At 48.1% G+C, this 19,223-nt stretch overlaps 1 protein-coding gene across 1 annotated transcript in view; it reads right to left on the reverse strand.

The window, feature by feature from the left end:
• Positions 1-7,038: 7,038 nt before the first annotated feature.
• ITK (IL2 inducible T cell kinase) overlaps positions 7,039-19,223 on the reverse strand; it is a 43,503-nt gene continuing 31,318 nt past the window's right edge. The window contains exons 10-17 of the mRNA XM_027820917.3: positions 18,603-18,739; positions 17,326-17,400; positions 16,424-16,595; positions 15,169-15,385; positions 14,003-14,067; positions 13,790-13,908; positions 10,269-10,426; positions 7,039-9,678 (exon numbers count right to left, since the gene is read on the reverse strand). Of these exons, the coding sequence (XP_027676718.2) occupies positions 9,607-9,678; positions 10,269-10,426; positions 13,790-13,908; positions 14,003-14,067; positions 15,169-15,385; positions 16,424-16,595; positions 17,326-17,400; positions 18,603-18,739 (1,015 nt within the window). The 3' untranslated portion in view covers positions 7,039-9,606. The remainder of the gene's footprint in view (positions 9,679-10,268; positions 10,427-13,789; positions 13,909-14,002; positions 14,068-15,168; positions 15,386-16,423; positions 16,596-17,325; positions 17,401-18,602; positions 18,740-19,223) is intronic.

Below are 19,223 nucleotides of genomic sequence, written 5' to 3' on the forward strand. Positions count from 1 at the left end.
GACCGGCCCCCGCCCGGCCGCCCGCCCGCCGCACCGGGGATGCAGCCTCCGGCCCCCGCCCGCTGCACGGGGGATGCAGCCTCCGGCCCCCGCCCGCTGCACGGGGGATGCTCCGGCCCCCGCCCGCCCGCCCGCCGCACCGGCGATGCAGCCTCCGGCCCCCGCGCGCCCGCCCACTGCACTGGGGATGCTCCGGCCCCCGCCCGCCCGGTGCACCGGGGATGCAGCCTCCGGCCCCCGCCCGCTGCACGGGGGATGCTCCGGCCCCCGCCCGCCCGCTGCACCGGGGATGCTCCGGCCCCCGCCCGCCCGCCGCACCGGGGATGCAGCCTCCGGCCCCCGCCCGCTGCACTGGGGATGCTCCGGCCCCCGCCCGCCCGCTGCACGGGGGATGCTCCGGCCCCTGCCCGCCGCACCGGGGATGCAGCCTCCGGCCCCCGCCCGCCGCACGGGGGATGCTCCGGCCCCCGCCCGCCCGCTGCACCGGGGATGCTCCGCCTGCCCGCCCGCCCGCTGCACGGGGGATGCAGCCTCCGGCCCCCGCCCGCTGCACGGGGGATGCTCCGGCCCCCGCCCGCCCGGCAGCTGCACCGGGGATGCAGCCTCCGGCCCCCACCGCGCTCGGGGGTTGACAGGCTGGTCCACCCCGCACAAAGCGCACCCCTGCACAGACAGCACCCCCCACCTCCTCCAGCGCCCCCCTCTACCCTTCCCCCGAGCGCCCCCCTCTACTCTCCCCCCCAGCGCGCCCCCTCTACCCTCCCCCCAGCGCGCACCCCTGCACAGACAGCACCCCCCACCTCCCCCAGCCTGCCCCCCTGTAGCCTCCCCACAGCACCTACCCACACCCTCCCCCAGCACCCACACACCCCAGCACACACCCACACCCTCCCCCCGTACACACCCACCCACACACCACAGCACACACCCACACCCTCCCACTCACACCCACCCACCCACCACAGCACACACCCACACCCCCCACCCACACCTTCCCCCCAGCACCGACCCCCACCCTCCCCCCAGCATCCCCACAGACCCTCCCACCAGCACCCACACACCCCAGTACATACCCACACCCTCCCACCCACACCTTCCCCCCAGCACCCACACTGCACCCACACACACCCTCCCACCCGCACACACACACCCCCAGCACACCGTTTTCATTTATAAATGCAAGGTCCTGTCCTCCCCTCAGGAGGAGCAAGAACAAAGCAACTCCTTCCTCTGTGGTAAAATGGAATAGGAAGAGGGGCGAGGGGACAAGCAGGTTATTGGGGGCGAGACTGTCCCCACCCTATCCGTGAGCAGGTCAGATCAGATTCCTTGCCACCTGGTCACCTTTCACAGGACCCCCTTGTCATAGCACCCTGGGGCCCTGCTGCCTGACAGTTCACTTACATACTCCAGGAGGCCCCAGTCAGACTGCAGGGAGGTTACTAGTGGAGTTCCTCAGGGATCAGTCTTGGGAGAAATCTTATTTAACATTTTTATTACTGACCTTGCCACAAAAACTGGGAGTGTGCTAATAAAATTTGTGGGTGACACAAAGTTGGGAGGTATTGCCAATATGGAGGAGGACCGAAATATCATACAGGAAGATCTGGAGGACCCTGTAAAATGGAGTAATAGAAATAGGATAAAATTTAATAGTGCAAAGTGAAAGGTCATTTATTTAAGGACTAACGAATTTTTGCTATAAGCTGGGGACGTATCAGTTGGAAGTGACAGAGGAGGAGAACTATCTGGATGTATTGGTTGATTTCAAGATGACTATGAGACGGCAATGTAATGCGGCTGTGAAAAAGGCTAACCCAGTGCTAGGATGGATCAGGCGAGATATTTCCAGTAAAAACAAGGAAGTGTTAGTACCATTATGCAAGTTACTGGGAAAACCTCATCTGGAATACTGTGTGCAGTTCTGCTCTTCTGTGTTTAAGAAAGATGAATTTAAACTGGAACAGGTGCAGAGAAGGGCTACTAGGATGATCCAAGGAATGGAAAACCTACCTTATGAGAGCAGACTCAAATAGCTCTGCTTGTTTAGCCTAACCAAAAGAAGGCTGAGAGGAGATATAATTGCTCTCTATAAATACAGAGAGATACCAGGGAGGGAAAGGAGATATTTAAGTTAAGTGCCAATGTGGACATGAACAAATGGATATAAACTAGCCATCAACAAGTCTAGGCTTGAAATTAGGCAAAGGTTTCTAACCACCAGAAGAGTGAAGTTCGGCAACAGCCTTCTAAGGGGAGCAGTGGAGGCAAAAACCTAACTGGCTTCAAGACTGAGCTTGATAAGTTTATGGAGGGGATGGTATCAGGAGACCGCCTACAGTGGCATGTAGCCCATCTGCGACTGCTATCAGCAAATATCCCCAATGGCCAGTGATGGGACACTAGAGAGGGAGGGCTCTGAGTTACTATAAAGAATTCTTTCCCAGGGGTCTGGCTGGTGGGTGTTTCTCACATGCTCAGGGCCTAACTGATCGCCATATCTGGGGTTGGGAAGGAATTTTCCCCCACGTCAGATTGGCAGAGACCCTGGGTGTTTTTCGCCTTCCTCTGCAGCATGGAGCATGGGTCACCTGCAGGTTTAAACTAGCGTAAATGGTGGATTCTCTGTAACCTGAAGCCTTTAAATGAAGATTTGAAGACTTCAGTAACTCAGCCAGAGGTTAGGGGTGTAGTACAGGAGTGGGTGGGTGAGGTTCTGTGGCCTGCAGTGTGCAGGAGGTCAGACTAGATGATCATTATGGTCCTTCTGGCCTTAGAGTCTATGAATCTGCACTGCGCACTAAACTTGGGCCTGTGGGCTTGTGGACTCAGTGTTGGAAGCCTGCTCGTGAGCACCCACACTGTCGTGTAAACCTGCGTTTACAGTTGCTGCCCCCAGTTTCTCAGCTGTGCTAACACATCCACACTGCACTGTGTAGAACTTCTGACTCAGGTCGGAAACTTGACTTGTGTCCACTCTGCAAAATGACAGAGTTTGGACCCAAGTTGCTCCGGGACTCAGCCTCTGACCCCCCCGACTAACAGGGTCCTAGCATCCAGGTCCTGAGTGCTTGCTAACCTGCGTCAAGCTGATTTGTGTGTGTACGGAACAAGGGCTTGGGCTCAAACCCAAGTCAGAGTCTGGGCTTAGTGAGCAGTGTAGACATACCCGTAGTGTTATTGTGATGTGAAGAACTATAGCAACAATTAATAATAACTGGGGACACAGTAGCTGAAATATTTGAGAAAGAATGTACTGTTTTTTTTAACAAGGCACCAGTTAAAAAGGAAAGGGTCTTTTAGTTGTATTTATTTGTATTGCAGTAGAGCCTTGGAGCTCCTGTATGGACCAGGACCCCATGGTGCTGTTTACGAGACACAGAACAGAAAGACTGATTTGTTTCAGAGGATAAGCACCGGGGATGCCCTGGTTATATGTGCTTCCTATCCCAACTTTTGGCACTTTTCTATTTATATGTGCCCCATTATTATCCTGTTAATGGCAGCGCTGATAGGAAAATCTCACTGAAAAATGGAAAAAACGGTCAGTGAAAATTCCTGTGGATTTTCCCCCATGTATTGACCCACTCTAACCATAATCACAGTGCTACTTTATTTCTTATTTGTATTTCCACAGTGCCTTGTATCCTGAGTCATGAATCAGGATCCCACTGAGCTAGCTGCTGCACAGAAACAGAACAAAAAGACAGTCCCCATCCCAAGGGGTTTATAATCTAAGTATAAGACAAAAGACAGCAGATGGATACAGACAGAGAAAGGGGGAGTGCAAGGAAACAATAAGACAATATTGAGCAGCACGATAGCCTTCTCTGCACACCAGCAATTTAGCCATTGTAACATGCTGGTAATTTTATGGCCACGTTTTTATTTACTGCTTTTAACATCTTAAATCACTGAGGAATAGACTGTTTTCCTTCTGGGGATCTCTTTGCACAATGGGAAGAATCCAAGTGATGAGCAGGCCACATACATGTGTGTATGTACCGTCGGGTGTGTTGAGAGACAGCAACAGTGAGAGAAAGAGAGAAAGGTCATGACACTGTGGTGAGATGAAGAGACTATGAGTATGTCTACACAGCAAAAGCTGTGCACGGTCTAGCCTACCCAAACTAGCTTGAATCCAGATGGTGTGTGGATAATAATTGCGGTGAAGTCAGCACAGTGTGGGCTTCAGAACGAGCTAGCAAGCAGAGTACATACCCAGGGTCTGTTCCAGGTTTATACTACCTGTGCTGAGAAAGTTCAGGGTAGATTTGATCACAGACAGTGGTGCTGGAACATTTTTAATAGTGGGGGTGCTGAAAGCCAGCCCTCTTACCCCTGTCTGCGCCCCGCCCCACAGAGCTGGGGCCAGGAGCAGGGCCATATCTCTGAGAGGGGGGACCTGGACAGGGGTATGGGGGCCAAAGCCAGGGCTAAAGATGGGGGCGGGAATGGGGCCAGGAGCGGAGAGCAGTTGGGACCCCGGGTGTGGGGCTGGAAGCGGAGCCCTGAGTAAAACCTGGGAGTGCTGCAGCATCCCCCACACCTCTAGTTCCCATGCCTATGATCACAGATCCCATAGGCAGAACAGAAATGTAATAATAGAGGGCTCTTCAGTATAACAAGGTCCAGTGACTAAAAGTTGAAGCTAGACAACTTAGTGCAAGAAATAAGGTGCAAGTTTTTAACAGTGTGGGTATTTATCTACTGGAACAATTTTCCCAGGGTGGTTGTGGATCCTCCCTCGCTGGAAATGTTTAAATGAAATGTGGATGTTGTTCTAAAAGATCTGCTCTAGTTCCCTCACAGCCAGTGGACTTGAAACAACAATAAATTAGGGAAGTTTTTTGGCCTGTGTTACACAGGAGGCCAGACTAGATGATCACAGTGGTCTCCTCTGGTCTTAAAATCTATGAATCTCTGATCCTCAGAGTATTACAAAAGGGAAAGCTCAATAAAGCATCCTTTAAAAAATACCTGTGTTGGGTAAGGAGCTGATCTGAGGCTGATTCTTCACCTGAAAGCTGATCACACCGTTGGAACACTGGCTACGGAAAAGCTAATCCAGAGGTGATAAAAATCTTTCAGAGACAATGCCATGAAGTCAAGCATCCATGATGTTTGGGAATCCACTTGTGAACTTGGAGCTTGCAGTGCTGGTTGGCATGTATTTCTAGCAGCTGTCACTGAGAGAGCCTCGTGGGAAGATAAACAGAGAGGGCAGAAATGGAAGAGACTGTATTTCATCTCATACAGAGTCAGTGCCACAGACACACAACATTGCTCCACCTCATGCAGTGCCACGGAGAATCCCGCAGATGTGGGCTGACTCTCAGAGGTCGTGTGATTGTCTCCCCAGAGCTAATAAGCAGCTAAAACAGGGAGGCTTAAAGCTGGGTGAGCAAAAGGAGCGCTTATGCTACTAAGGGGACCAGATGAAGCCAGCTCACCGGTTTCCCAGTGCTCCTAGAGCTGTTTTAGTGAAACAGGCAAACAAAGGCAATTGTTTCAGAGTAACAGCCGTGTTAGTCTGTATTTGCAAAAAGAAAAGGAGGACTTGTGGAACCTTAGAGACTAACCAATTTATTTGAGCATGAGCTTTCGTGAGCTGAGCTGTAGCTCACGAAAGCTCATGCTCAAATAAATTGGTTAGTCTCTAAGGTGCCACAAGTCCTCCTTTTCTAAAGGCAATTGTGTCTCTCACTGGTGATGAAAAGCAGGCAGAAGTGGGTGTGCACACTGAATATCCATCTGCCTTCAGGCTCCTCAGGCAGATGTTGCAGAGACACAGTGGAAATGTTATAAATGTTATAAACGTGCTGGAAATAACCGCTCCACAAAAGGGTTCTTGTATCTCATGGGCGTGGCTGCAAGTGCAGTCCAGTTACAGGCCCACCAGTATTCTCACCTCTTCTTTGCTGGGGGTTTCTATCACTGGACCATATAAAGTTGCACCAGACTAAAACTGGTCAGACAAGGAGCCAGCATAGGAAAGAATTGTGTAAATAATATGCACTTACTGGCATCTGGCAGTTTCCCTCTGAGGATCTCAAAGCACTGTATAAATATGAGTAAGCAAACACCCTCTTTGAGGCATGTAAATAGTATTACCCCCATTTTAAAGATAAGGAAGCTAAGGCACAGTACGGCTGAGGCTAAAATATTTAGCACTGGATGTCTAAAGATAGGCACCGAAATCCATAGGCAGGCCCTTAACTAGGTAGCCTGATTTCCAGCAGTGTTGAGCACTCCCTACCCCTATCAAAGTCCGGGGTACCCAGCGCACCTGTGATGGGATGTCCACCCCACACTGGCAGCAAAAGGGTTAATGGGAACCTGAAGGCTCTGTTAGCTCACTGGGTTACGCCTGGAGGGAGTGGAGAATCAGCTGGTTATCAGATCCGGCTGGGTCACAAAGAGCTGTGCCCAGCGGGAGAGACCCAGCAGAGAAGCAGGACACCTGGCGGACAGTAGGTTTTCAGAGCCTCTCCTAGGAAGGGAACTCTGATAGAAGGCCGGGAAAGGGGTGGTGTGAGCGCCTGTTTGAACCTCGATAAAAGGGCAGGAACTGACCTTTAGGGAGAAAACCCTGGGAGCTGTTGCTCACTACAGGAGCTGAAAGGTGTCTAGAGAACCTGGAAAGGGGCTTTGGAAAAAGGCAGGAAGAAGTCTGGAGGCTGAGTGTCACTATCGGACCCCAGGCTAGAGTGGGGGTCTGGATTCCTCTACCAGCTACAGAGGAAGGTGGAGTGAAACCTGATTCAAGGGGTTAATACTATTGAAAACCCTGGAACAAGGGGTGTAAGGACCACTGGGCCTAGAGTTAGAGGCAGGAGACTTGGGGTAGGGTCATTGGGCTTTTGACCGTGGGACTGAATGTGACCTTCCCGGCGGGCCAAGTCACAAGAAGAAGCAGACCACCACAGGGCCAAGAGCGGCTGCCAGCAGGGGACACCAGAGCAGGATAGCCTGCTCCATCAGGCCTAGCCACAAGGGGGCGAGTCACTCTTCTACAGCTCCCATCTGAGCACAGAATTTGTTATATGACCTCTTTATTAACTGTAAAAAATATATACTCTGTACACAAAGAATTCCTATGCAAGAAGATCTGAACATTACATTTAACAGTATTATTTAGTGCAATAGATTGTAACTAATAAATATTTCCTTTACCTCATCCAAGAATAAATATTGTCTTAAACGCATTACCCAGAGGGGCAATATTACAGTTACAAATACATTAGCACCCTGCTCAGGACTTGCGGGGGCCCACACTGTGATGGTCCCTTCCATGCGGGACTAATGTGCAAGGAGTTTACCTTTGAACACCCTGCCACAATTACAGTCCTCGTGCTTGGGGAAGAACCCCTTCGGTGCCCCACTGTGGGTAAAGGGTTGGGGAGGGGAGGAGACAGTTCATGGCCAAGTACCCCCCACGCCAGTCACAAATGATGCAGTCCCATGTGCCCTGGGCTGCTCACAATTCCCCCGTGAGCTCCCCAGGGTGCAGTTCCACATGGCGTCCTATTCAGGGCCGTGACTATAGGCCAGATTTGGTACCACAGGAACATGGCAGCGGGTGAACGGAAACTAGCGGGGAGGACCAAAGAGAAATCAGATGGAACTCAAGACAGCGCAGAATTCTATTTGTGGCTGTTCATGTCCCAAGTTTTGGTTCAGACTATCAAACAGACAGGGGCAGTAGTGGAGTTTGGATCTGGAGCCAAACACCCCCACCTTTTGGTGGCGTTCGGATCCAAGGTGCTGGGTCAGACCCGTCTCTGGTTTGTATATGAGGATGGCCTGCCTGGGAAAACGTTTCATGATGAAGTTTCACGTGTGTATAGCTAAGAAATTAATGCAGAACAAAATCAAACGCAGGAGATGAATAAGCTAGGAGCAGTGCCTAGAATACATCTGTACAGGACCTAGTGGCTAATAAAGAACTGAACAGAGTAACATTAAAAATAGATATATATACACATTATATCCTGCTCCTTCAAGACCCTTCCTGTTATTCCTAATGCTTAGCAAAAAGTCCATGATTGTATTTAGCAATCCTGGGGATTAACAAAAGCTTCTTCTAATACTCCTACACCGTGACTAACACAATATGAAATACCTGGTCCATCCAATTCAAGTAGGAGCTTGGGTTATAAAATACAGGCCAACATTTTCCACACTACTAGGCAAATGATTGTGTCGGTGGCTGTATATGCTGTATGGGACAGAGTCTGGTCTCAGTTACACCTGTTTAAATCCACTGATTTTAAAAGTGTCCAGAAGGCTCAATAATTCTGTTCACAGAAGAGGTAAAGAGGTCTTTGTTTTGGGTGGATCCGTGTGCTTTTCTGAGTGGGGAGGAGGGCAAGTCTCTCATTTTATTATCACAAGTGCACTGAGCACCTGCACTTCTCTGCAGCGTTTCATCTCTCTGCGTGTGCCTCCCTGCCTCCTCCACAGAACCTTGTCACCCAGCTGAGAACATGTATGACTGGTGACTGTTGCATTCCCACCCAGCGCTTTCTCTCTTGCTGTCCACCTCTTGTCAGAAAACACACCCGTTTCTGTGTAGCTCTAGAAAGGAGCCTTTCACCTTGGATGACGAGACCCTGAGCTCCCTCCCCTCGCCTGCCCCAGACGTGAGCCGCCTAGTACGTTGCCAAGTTGTCCCTTGTGTTCAAGCTGAAAGAGATCTTTGGAGGCCATTTTTTTCTTCTTATGTAGAAGTCTTGATGAGAGTTTTGACACACACATTCTTCAGCTTTGTTTTTCCCCACAAACATCCCCATCTGCACCAGAAAGTCTGCGTGTGTAGTTTTATTTGTATTTTCCCCCCACTAACAATATAACCTATTTAAGAGACCTTGCAGTTTCTTTCACAGTTTTCTCAGGTATTATGTTCCTATTACTTGGACACTCCCTTCTACTTTACGCTCTCCAGTATCCTACATCCCTTACTTCAGAGCTGCAGACTGAATCATGCTAAGAGATGACAACACTGTCTTAACCCTTTAACGTACAGGATGCAATGGCTAAGCCCAGCCAGAACAACTGTCAGATCTGTGTGTCCTGGTCCCAGTTAATCCATCCATCCCTTTCCGCTCCAGACCGACTGTAACCCAGGCAAGTTTAGAAGCATCTGAATGGTTCTTAGAGAGACAAGGTGGGTAAGGTAATATCTTACATAGAGCTCTCCTTGTCAGTGATGGAAACACTTTTCTCAGGGCAGGTGAAAGTTTCCTTTCATTTGGGTGCTTCCAGGGTTAAAATCACAATGCCAGATACCTGAGCTCTGAGGCGACACACTGATCCTTATTATCCTCATGAGAAATTGGCCTGTTGGGTTGGCTGGCTCTGGGATCTTCGCTAAATCACTGGGCTGGTTTGTGAGAGTCTTAAACCAAATGGCTGTCTCCATCTTCTCAACATGGAGCTCTTTAAAAGGATTGGCCTGGCTGGAAGTTCAGGCCTCTGCCCCAACCTAGCTAGTACCATTATCTCTGGTAGGAGGGATTTTGTTAATGCTTTGGGTAGGAAAAACCCTGTAGTCTGCCCACTCCAGCTTCTTGGTCGGCTTCACTCAGTGAGCCCGTGTCCTGATTAAAGATCAAATTCAGAGATCTCACTCAGCTGATAGAGCAGGGTAGAGAAAGGGGGTCGGTCTTCTTTCCTCTGAGGGAGAAAGAAAAAGAACAGCATTAAACTCCAACTTGAAAAGGGTTATGGGGGTAAGAGAGAGAACCTTGTAATGAGCCAGAGGCTGAATGGTAACAAAGGTAGAATCAATTCTTAAAGGGGAAAAATAAAAGTGAAAATGTGACTGAAATCACCATAGGAAATGATGTGACCTTGTGTGTACAGGGCTCCTCTCCCTCTGATTTACATCTCCTTTCTGCCAGCAGAGAAGTTGGCCCAATAACAGCCGACTTGCTTACAAATCACTGGCTTTGACTTCTGCCCTCTAAAGTGGGACTCAGCCCCCACAGGGTGTGTTCTTAACTGGAGTTAGCTAGAATGAGTTAAAATCCTAGTGAAGACAAGGCAGCTTGCAGTTGTCACATGAGTTAGTAGGTCAAGGTAAAGACCATGGTGGAGCCTAGGGTTTACCGTGACCTGTTAACTTGTGTGACAACTACACACTGCTTAGTCCCTATGATTTTGCCTCATGTTAGCTAACTTGAGTTAAGAACACACCATTTTTCCTAGTGAAGACAAGGGGGAAGGGATCATAATATCTTGCCTGTGTATGCTACAGTACTAACCGCACTCCAGCAGCTGCTCATGAGCTCGTAGATGGCCTTGGAGGCCAGCTTGGGTTTATATAGCCGGAGTCCTGCGTTGATTTCTTCCACCACCTCTGCGTTGGTCCGGCTTTCGTACGGGATTTTGCCTTCGCTGAAGACCTCCCACATCAACACTCCTGAAACAAACAAATATGGAAATGATAGTAAAGGAGCAACAGTGACCTGTCTAAAACATCCCTTCCCAATAGCTGGTTTGAAGGGTCCTCGGCACTCCAATCAACCCCCCAAAGCCCACCATTTTTATCGGCTTTAAACCCCCATCCCTGAAGAGCCCAGGCTGTGGCCACCATTCTTCCAGCTGAGGAGCACTGGATCGGACTCCCCTCCAGATCACACCCACATCTCTCTCCCTCATCAGCCTGAAGAGTCACTGAGACACAAGCCATTCCTCATTCCCCCGCCCGCCGCACCAGGAACCAAGCATGCTCTGTCTACAGGAGTTGAGTGAAGAAGAGCTAGGTTGAACTGGTCTACTTTGAGAGATTACTGTACCTGTCCCCTTCCATATGCTAGCAGATTATGGTGACAGGAAGGGGAGGACTATCTAGTGTTTAAGGCATCTTAAAGAAATGGAAGTTAGGATTATAAAGTACTATGAGATCTATTGATAGAGCTAGGTATTATTACTGCGATTCTGCCCCCAGCTCAATCTTTGACTTATCACAGGACTTTAGGCAAGTCTCTTAGGGCCAGATCTGTAATGTTATTTAGATGCCTGACTCCCACTGAGCTCTGTAGGGTTGAGGCACCTAAATACATTTAACAATCTGGCCCTCAGTCTCTCTCTATCTCAATGTCTGCATCTGTAGCCATGTGCTGGAAGGTGAGACTCCAGGACTGCCTTCCCCACTTGGTCAGATGGAGCCTGGGCTTCTTCACTTTCAAGAAACACTACAGAGTTCACTTGATCTCCCCGGCCTTGGAGATGAAGGTGGGTTAGCCAAAGGTGCACATAGGGTTTACAGGGGAAGGGGAGGTATATATTCCTCCTGAGAGGTGGAAGGGTAATGGAGAGCTCACTCTTCATTGTGAGTTTAGTTTGTATGATGTTTTTGCTTTTGATGAATTGCATCAAGGAGAGGCACATCTACAGCGGTCATGACTGCAGTACCAGATGTCTCACAAGCATGATTCAGTTTGTATTTTGACAAACGAGCAGGAGCAAAACTATGAAATAAAATTTGAACGGGTCAAATTAGCCACCCGAGCCTCAGCTATGGGAACTGCGCACCAGAAGAGATGGCAAGTTGTCATTAACTGTGATGAATGCATGTGAAATTGCAATGGAATTTCTCAGGGATTATGGTGCATATTTTACCTCCTCATGAATACCAAAGGAATTCACTAGGACTGCTGTTCAGAATATCAGAGGGAGTCAGCAGAAAGGATGGCAGGGAAATGTACTGCCTCGTCTTGCTTGGAGAAAGAAACAAAGATAAACAAAGGCAGAGGAGGAGTGGGGTGGAAGAGAGACAAGCATAGGAAAATGACGACAAAATATGTTGCAGTCATGTAGGGAGACTTTATAAATACAATGAACAAAAGTTATTTTGATTCTTGTCAGGGTTTTTTCGGATGGTAACCTGATATGCCTTTTTGGCAGTACACGTGCACCTTGTCTTGGGCTGCCAAGGAAGTTATAAAGGGAGGGATTGATATAGCCAGACAGAAGGATACATCTGGAATAAATACATAGCCTACAGCTTCATTTTTGCTCAACAAGGTCCAGTTCCCAGCACTGCTGATTCTTAAACAGGGAGAAGGGTGTCAGTATTTCAACCAGAGCAGACCACGCTTTAGCAGAGGGGATGGTGGGCCTGCCCTAAGAGACTGGGTTTATTGCAGAATAACCTAAATATCTGAACTCCCCCAATGTGCAGGTTCCTAGAGTTGGGAAGCCAGTTCTCATGTCCAGTTCTTTTAGCCTGGTCACAGCAGGATGGTTTCAGTCCCAGCAGAGCAGATTAATGGTCTGTGGGTAATAGAGCAGAAAGACTCCCAGGGGCATGATGCCATGACATGACAGAGGAATCCTCTTATGCAAACCCTGCTGCAGGGGAGATAATAAGTCAGACGGACATTCAACAATGGCGTCTGCAAATTTCACAGAGGAGAGCCGTGCAATGCAAACAAGCCCCACAAATGTGTCGTTCTATCTTTAGATAAAACTAAATCAACTTTCCCCAACTTGGCTCTACAAAATACTGCAAATAATGTCAAACTATGCAAAAGTTGGTGGGAGCTGTATGGCCCTTAAAGTTTTAGATGGAAAATCCTCTCCTAACTTATTGTCCATACTAATTTCTGAATGGTTGAGTAGAAGAACATAAACCAAACCTGTCCCTCAGAGCACATTTCTTCCTGTGTCACAGCTCCACAATAGCCAGGATGCTGTGGGATGTCACGGTCAGTTCTATAATCAATTGTTATTCGTTAGGATGTATTTAATGAGGGATGACAGAATGCTCAGCGCTGTAGTGAACACGGAAGACATAGCCCCATCCCAGAAACCTCCGGCTTGGATTTTCAAAGCCGCCTAAGAGACTGAGGCATGCAACTCCCATTGACAGTCTAATAACTGTCCAACGGGGGTTCATAAGCAAAATTATTTCAAAATACGGGCAGGACAAACTAAGGGAGAAGATTCTTGAGCACACAATAGTTTAAGGCCCACTCCTGCAACATTTAGTACTGGGCACAGTGCTTAGTATTGTGAGTAGCCTCACCGACTTCAAGCCACGCACAGCACACTGCATTGAGTCATTTTGCAGAGCCATGATTTGCATGCTGGCTGGGAATCTGCCAAACACTTTAGTGGCCAAGAGTGACATGCCATGGAATAGCCTTTGTTAGGACTGAGGTCATTGCCGTTAGTACTTTGAAAAACTGTCCAGTGGCTTTCTTAGGGGTGAGGGTGCAGAAGGGAGAGTCAGGAACAAATGCAAGTCACAGAGCGATACAGCCGAGGGCCCAGGAAACCTGAGAGCACGTGAAGTGAGAAAAGAGCGTGAAGGGACAAGTAACATTTTAGAAGTACATAAAGCAAATGGCGCGAGCAGCGTAAATCTCAGGTGGTGGTGAGTTCTGAACAAAACAACATTGTCCGAGGCTGATATAGCATAGGCTCCGCTCCTGTTCCCTGTCAGTGCACCTCCCTTCTGATCCTGGACACTCCATCTGTAGCAAGCCCAGGCCTCCTGAACCAGAGACGCTACCTGGAGCTGCAGTACTGCAAAGGCCTTGGTGCAGCAGGTTGGATTTGCAGTACCCCACAAAGCCTAACTAGTTTATTGTTCTTTCTCCTTTGTCCTGAGAACAAAGGATTTAGTGCCCCTGCTGGCAGTCTTTATTCAGACAAAAGACCCATGCAATCCAGTGATTGTTCTGCTGGAATAAGGTCTTCCCTTCAGGATCAAGCTCCTGGTGATTATCTGATTTGCAACTTACTGAATTCCCCTGTTCTGATAGAAGGTTCTTACCGAATGACCAGACATCAGACTTGGTGCTGTAGTTGGAGTAGGAGAAAACCTCTGGGGCAGACCATTTGACTGGGAATTTGGTGCCTGTCGAGCTAGTGTACTGATCATCAAGGACATACCTGGAGCAGACAAAGAGCAGAGCATGTTCAGTGTCATGCACTGTTGTTAAAGCTCAGGGGTCACATTGCGTAGGCCGCCCACACGCCACATTACCTCGACATTCCAAAATCCGACACTTTGACGACTTGGGATTCTCCTACCAAACAATTCCGAGCTGCCTGCAAGAAAGGGAAAAATACAAGAAGATGTTTAGTACTTAAGGTTTATCTGCTGTGCTTCATTCCCTTGTCCTCTTATAGACAGACGATATTTAAAGAACTGCTTAATTGCCCCTGAGCAATGTGGAGAGTAAAAGTGACATCACGTAGTGAGATGGGGTCAGACAATTTAAATGCTATAATTTCCAGTTCAGTTTATCCTCAGTGCTTCCCTGTTAAGAAAGTCCTACATGGGGAAGTCTGACCTGTAGTTTGCTCAGCTCTTGTATTTCTCCATCCATTAAAAATTCAGGCAACTACCCACTGACCCACACGCTGTCTAAGCTGGGGTTAGCCAAACAATCGATAACTACTCCCCCGTCCCTGGGAATCAGGAGCAATCTGAGTATTCCAGTCCCTTTTCTACAACAACAAATACATTTCTCAAAAATAGCTTTTAAAACGCGACTGATGTGGCCTGATGTAACAGGAAACAGCCGCTGCCACATTTGTGTCAAGCAATGGAATCATACATAGCAGAAATCCCTGGTTGGCCACGGGACCACTGGTTAATGAAAAGGACTATTCCAGAGAAGGGGGGGTTAGTAACAGCGCACCCTGGAAGATGATAGAGCTTTGACTTCTTCACTGATCTGAGAAATGAACACTTTGTTCATCTCAGAGTCGCCAGCACCAGCAAACCGCGGGAGCTGGAGTCTGCAGTGAGGGGAAGAGACAGCACAGGAGAGGGCGGGACTTTGCACCCTGCCTCCTCCCCCAAATGCAGCTCTAGGCCTCCAGCGGAGGAGAGTAGACAGGGCCCCAGAGGAAGCTTCTTCCACTAAAGTGCTTCCCTCATTCCCTGCTATTTCATAGCCTCCTCTGGGCTCAGCACGCCCTCAGGCTCAGCCAAAAGCCACTGGGCCGATGCAAGGAACAAGTGGGGGGGAAATGCCTTGTCTAGGCTAATCCAGGCTGCTCTGCGATGAGGGGAGACCGCAGATCCTCCTCCAACAGATGCACTGTGAGGCTGAGGCAGCTGAAATGAGGCAAGGGGGAAATCCCAAGAAATTAACCAATCCTGGCTGGCTCGGAGAACAAGACAGTTTACGGGGGACATACCAGGTCTCTGTGAATGACAGAATCCTGCTCCAGATAAGCCATCCCTTCGCACACGTCTTGGCACATCCCCAAGAGGGTTTCCTTGGAGAAGCTGCCCCGCTGGTTTCTGAGGTAATCCGACAAACAGCCATGCTCCATGAACTCAAACACCAGACATATGGGGGCCTGTTCCATGCACACGCCATACAGCTGGACTAACTTGGGATGAGACAGCTTCCTGCCAGGAACAAAAGGAACGTGGGGGAGAGGAGAGTGAGGTGGGCTCATAGGATCAGCAATCACTCACAGAAATTGTCATAAATATACGTCCCAAACACTGTACAGTAACAAACCTTGTTAGTGCCACTACAACCCTTCCTATGCTAAGCATAAGCAGCTCTTGCTGTGAGATGGACAAGTGTGAAAATAAAAGAGGGAATTTAGGGGCGGATTCTAACATCACACTAGTTCAGCACTGATGTATCAACATTGACTTCAACAGAGTTATTCTGGATTTACACCGATGTAAGTGAGATCAGAATCAGGCTATTGAAGAGTCAATGTATGTGACGGAAGTCTAGCGGTGCAAATCAAGGTGTCCCAGCCTCCACACTCAATATTCCTGCCCTTCCTTTTACATATGCACTTTACAATTACCTAATACATTTGTCTTTTCAATATGGTCGCTCTCACATTCAGCATGAGTACAAAGGTCTACGGTCAGAAAAGTATTGCACAAGACTTGCTGACAAATTCTGTGCACCCAAAACACCCCCAGGAAGAACTGGTCAAAAAAGGTGGTGTTTTTTCCATGAACACGTTCAAATAAAATGGATTTTGTTCCGGCTTTTGTCAAAAAAGCACAAAACAAAAATTTGAATTGCCAAAAATTGAAAAAAAAATTTTTTTCAACAAAAGCCAAAAAAATCTAAATGAAATTTCTTCTTGTGGCAGTTTTTGTCAAAAAGCCATTTCTGGTCCCAAACCCCACATCCCTGTTATGAAGAAACGGAGATCTAGCTTCATGTTTTGGGTATTGGTAGAAGTACAGACACATTCTCTCACACTAAAAATTCATCTGGGCAGTAACTGCTACAGCACACGCTTTTATACACATCTTGCTAATAAACAAACCAGCATCTAAGCACAGTTTAGATTGCATGATATTATTTTAATGTTTCAATAGGGTGCTCTGAACCATGGATGGGTTCATTTTTTCTGTCCTACTGAGCACGCCCAGAATATACCGGCTGAGAATATAGAGCGGCCCACTTACATCATGACTTGGGCCTCCTCAATAAAGTCCTCTTCTGACATTGCTCCTTCGCGAATGGTCTTTATAGCAACTTTAGTCTGCTCAAGCCAGTAGCCAAGATGGACCAGCCCAAACTGACCGCTGCCAATCTCCTGCACAAATGTTAGCTCCCAAGGATTTATGACCCATTTTCCTGTTAACAGTAAGGGAACAAAAGGAGTAAAGATCTACCAGTAATGTATGAGGAAGGATGGACTTGCAGGTAAGGCACTGAACTAGGATTCAGGTGATCTGCTTCTACCTGTGTAATGTTGGGCAAATCACTTAACCTCCCTGTACTCCAGTTTGCCATCTGAAAACTTGGGATAATAATTATTCCTTTTTCCCACCCTGTGTCTGTCTTGTCTATTTAGACTGTAAATTCTTCAGGGCAGGGACTATCTCTGCATATGAATATATGCAGCACCTAGCAAAACTGGGCCTTGATGTCAGTTGGAGCCTCTAGGAATTACAATGATTACGATAACGATAATATTACTGTAGGAAACAATGTACAACAACAATGGGCCTATCACACGGCCCTCAACTCTCATAGATGGCAGCATCACAGGTTACTTGGGAAGATGAATGGTCTTGCTTCAGCATTTACTTCTGTATTTAATATTGACTTAAACAGGATTGGAAGCTATTCAGTTTCTCCCAGGAGGCTCCTTTAATCGACAGTGTGCCTACTAATTCCCTGGGGTCTTTCAAAGTCTGGTCATCTCTCCTGGAAATGTCTGAGTGTAAAGACTTGGAAACTGCCAGTTACTGCTGGGATGTCTCCATAAGGAGATTCAGGCTCACAGAGCCTACCTACGCTCCGGGGGATGAACATGCTATCTCAAGGCAAGATAAGTATAGGCAGGGGAATAACTCCTTACCATAGCTCAGTCCTGCAGTGATAGGGGCCTTTTCTCTCCAGGAACAAACAGCGTACCGCAAACGAGTGACGAGACCTGGATCACGGAGGAAAATATGGGCCCTAGTTATTGCAGCTGACTAACATGGTGCAAAAAGTGCAAAGGTGACATACCGCCATAGCAACATCTAATCACTGGAAACTGGTAAAGAAATGAATGAAAGTCAATGCATACCAGCCCATGCAAAAGCTACCTTTGGAAGGTCAGAGGTAGGTGTTTTAGTATTTTGTACTGGATTAAAAGGTACTGGGGACACTTGTCATTGTGTCCTCAGTCAGGGTTGCTGAATCAGAGAATGTGTATGCGATGCTTTGCTAGAGCAGAATGCAGAAGAGTTTGCACAGTCTCCTTCGCTAAAGTCACTGGAAAAGTTTGGGGCAGGTGTTAGGGAAATATTCTTAACTGCAAGAGCAACTATGAAACTGGCAACCACAAAAGGTGCTCCAGGTGCTCCACTTTAGCTAGTCAAGAAGGGATTTGGAACAATGATGGTCAGAAATGAGGTACTGTACATATAATGAGTAGACAGATTGAATGACCCAAATGGTGACCCAACCTGGTCTTTTATTTCTAACCCCAGTGTTTTCTAGAAATAACTTTTTATTCTTAGAGAAGCACGAATTGAGAAGTCCTGCTCTGAGGGCATTAGCGGTTGTCAATGCATTGCAGGGACTGCTAAATCCCACTTGGTGGCAGCCGAATCTCTGTTCGGGTCAAGGGTGGTGACTTCCTGTCTGCTCGAAGGAAGCAGTTTCCGATCTACATCAGCCAGAACCTTCATTTTTGCCCAGTCACTAAACAGGAGCTACGGAAATTAGAAGTCTCCATTATCTGATGATTGATTTCTGCTGCAATATCATGTGAGGCCTGATATTGAGAGGCCATCTCTCATGCACAAGGCATCTCTGTGAGCTTTATACTGTCGAAGGGTGGACATAGGCAGTACAGGGGCTGTGTACTGTTTGCCAGTGCAGCCACTATGAAATCTACAGTAGATCATACGCTGCCTTAGACATCTGAACCTGCTGCAGTTGAGAGGTAATGTTAGAAACTAGGCTAAGATTAACCCTTTACCGTCATCAGAAAGTGCCATGGGATCTTTAACCTCCAGCTAACCAGCGGCCAGAAGTGAGACAGAAAGGGACTCAACTGAGCATTTCATCTTAAGAGCAGAAGTCCTGAGAGTCTTCACTCTTCCCAACCAAAGTTACCCAACTACCTGGGAGAACAGCACTCACCGGCTGCGTTGTGCTGGTGGTAATTGATGAGTTCGGGGATGGAGTCGAACACGTGCTTTTCTGCCAAGTAATACCGCTTGGGGTTCTCATCAGTCTCTTTGATGTGATAATGCTTGATAACTGGGGTGTTGTCGTTGCTGAAAAACAAGACATATTCTGTAAGAATAACAGGCAGCAACAAAACCCCAGGAGCAGGGGAGATGAAGGGAAGAGGCAAGAGCAGCCTTACACTGCCAAGATTTTCCTAATTGTTCTGTCCCTGAATTCCTGTAACATTTGGCAGCACCCAGGGGGGAAAAGGTCCATGGAATACAAAGTGACAACAGTGCTTTGCATCTACACAGCATGACATAAGCAATGTGTTGCTTAAACCACCTTTCTCTTCTTCCTGGAGTCAAGATTACAAATATCCATAGCAGAATCCAACAATTTGGAAAAGTATGTCTGTGACTCAAGATTCCCAGGGGTGTGCTTTAATGTATTAGAATGGTAAATGGTGTGTTCTGTTACTCCCTAGGATGGAGACCTGCTCTTTGATGGCAGGAAGAAGAGACTCACCTTTAAAGGCGAAACGCAAAGCTAAGATGAAACCTGAAGCTCACAAACAGGGTGTGGAGAAAC

The sequence above is a fragment of the Chelonia mydas genome, chromosome 8 (genome assembly GCF_015237465.2).
Source record: "Chelonia mydas isolate rCheMyd1 chromosome 8, rCheMyd1.pri.v2, whole genome shotgun sequence".
In the NCBI taxonomy this organism is placed as follows: Eukaryota; Metazoa; Chordata; order Testudines; family Cheloniidae; genus Chelonia; species Chelonia mydas.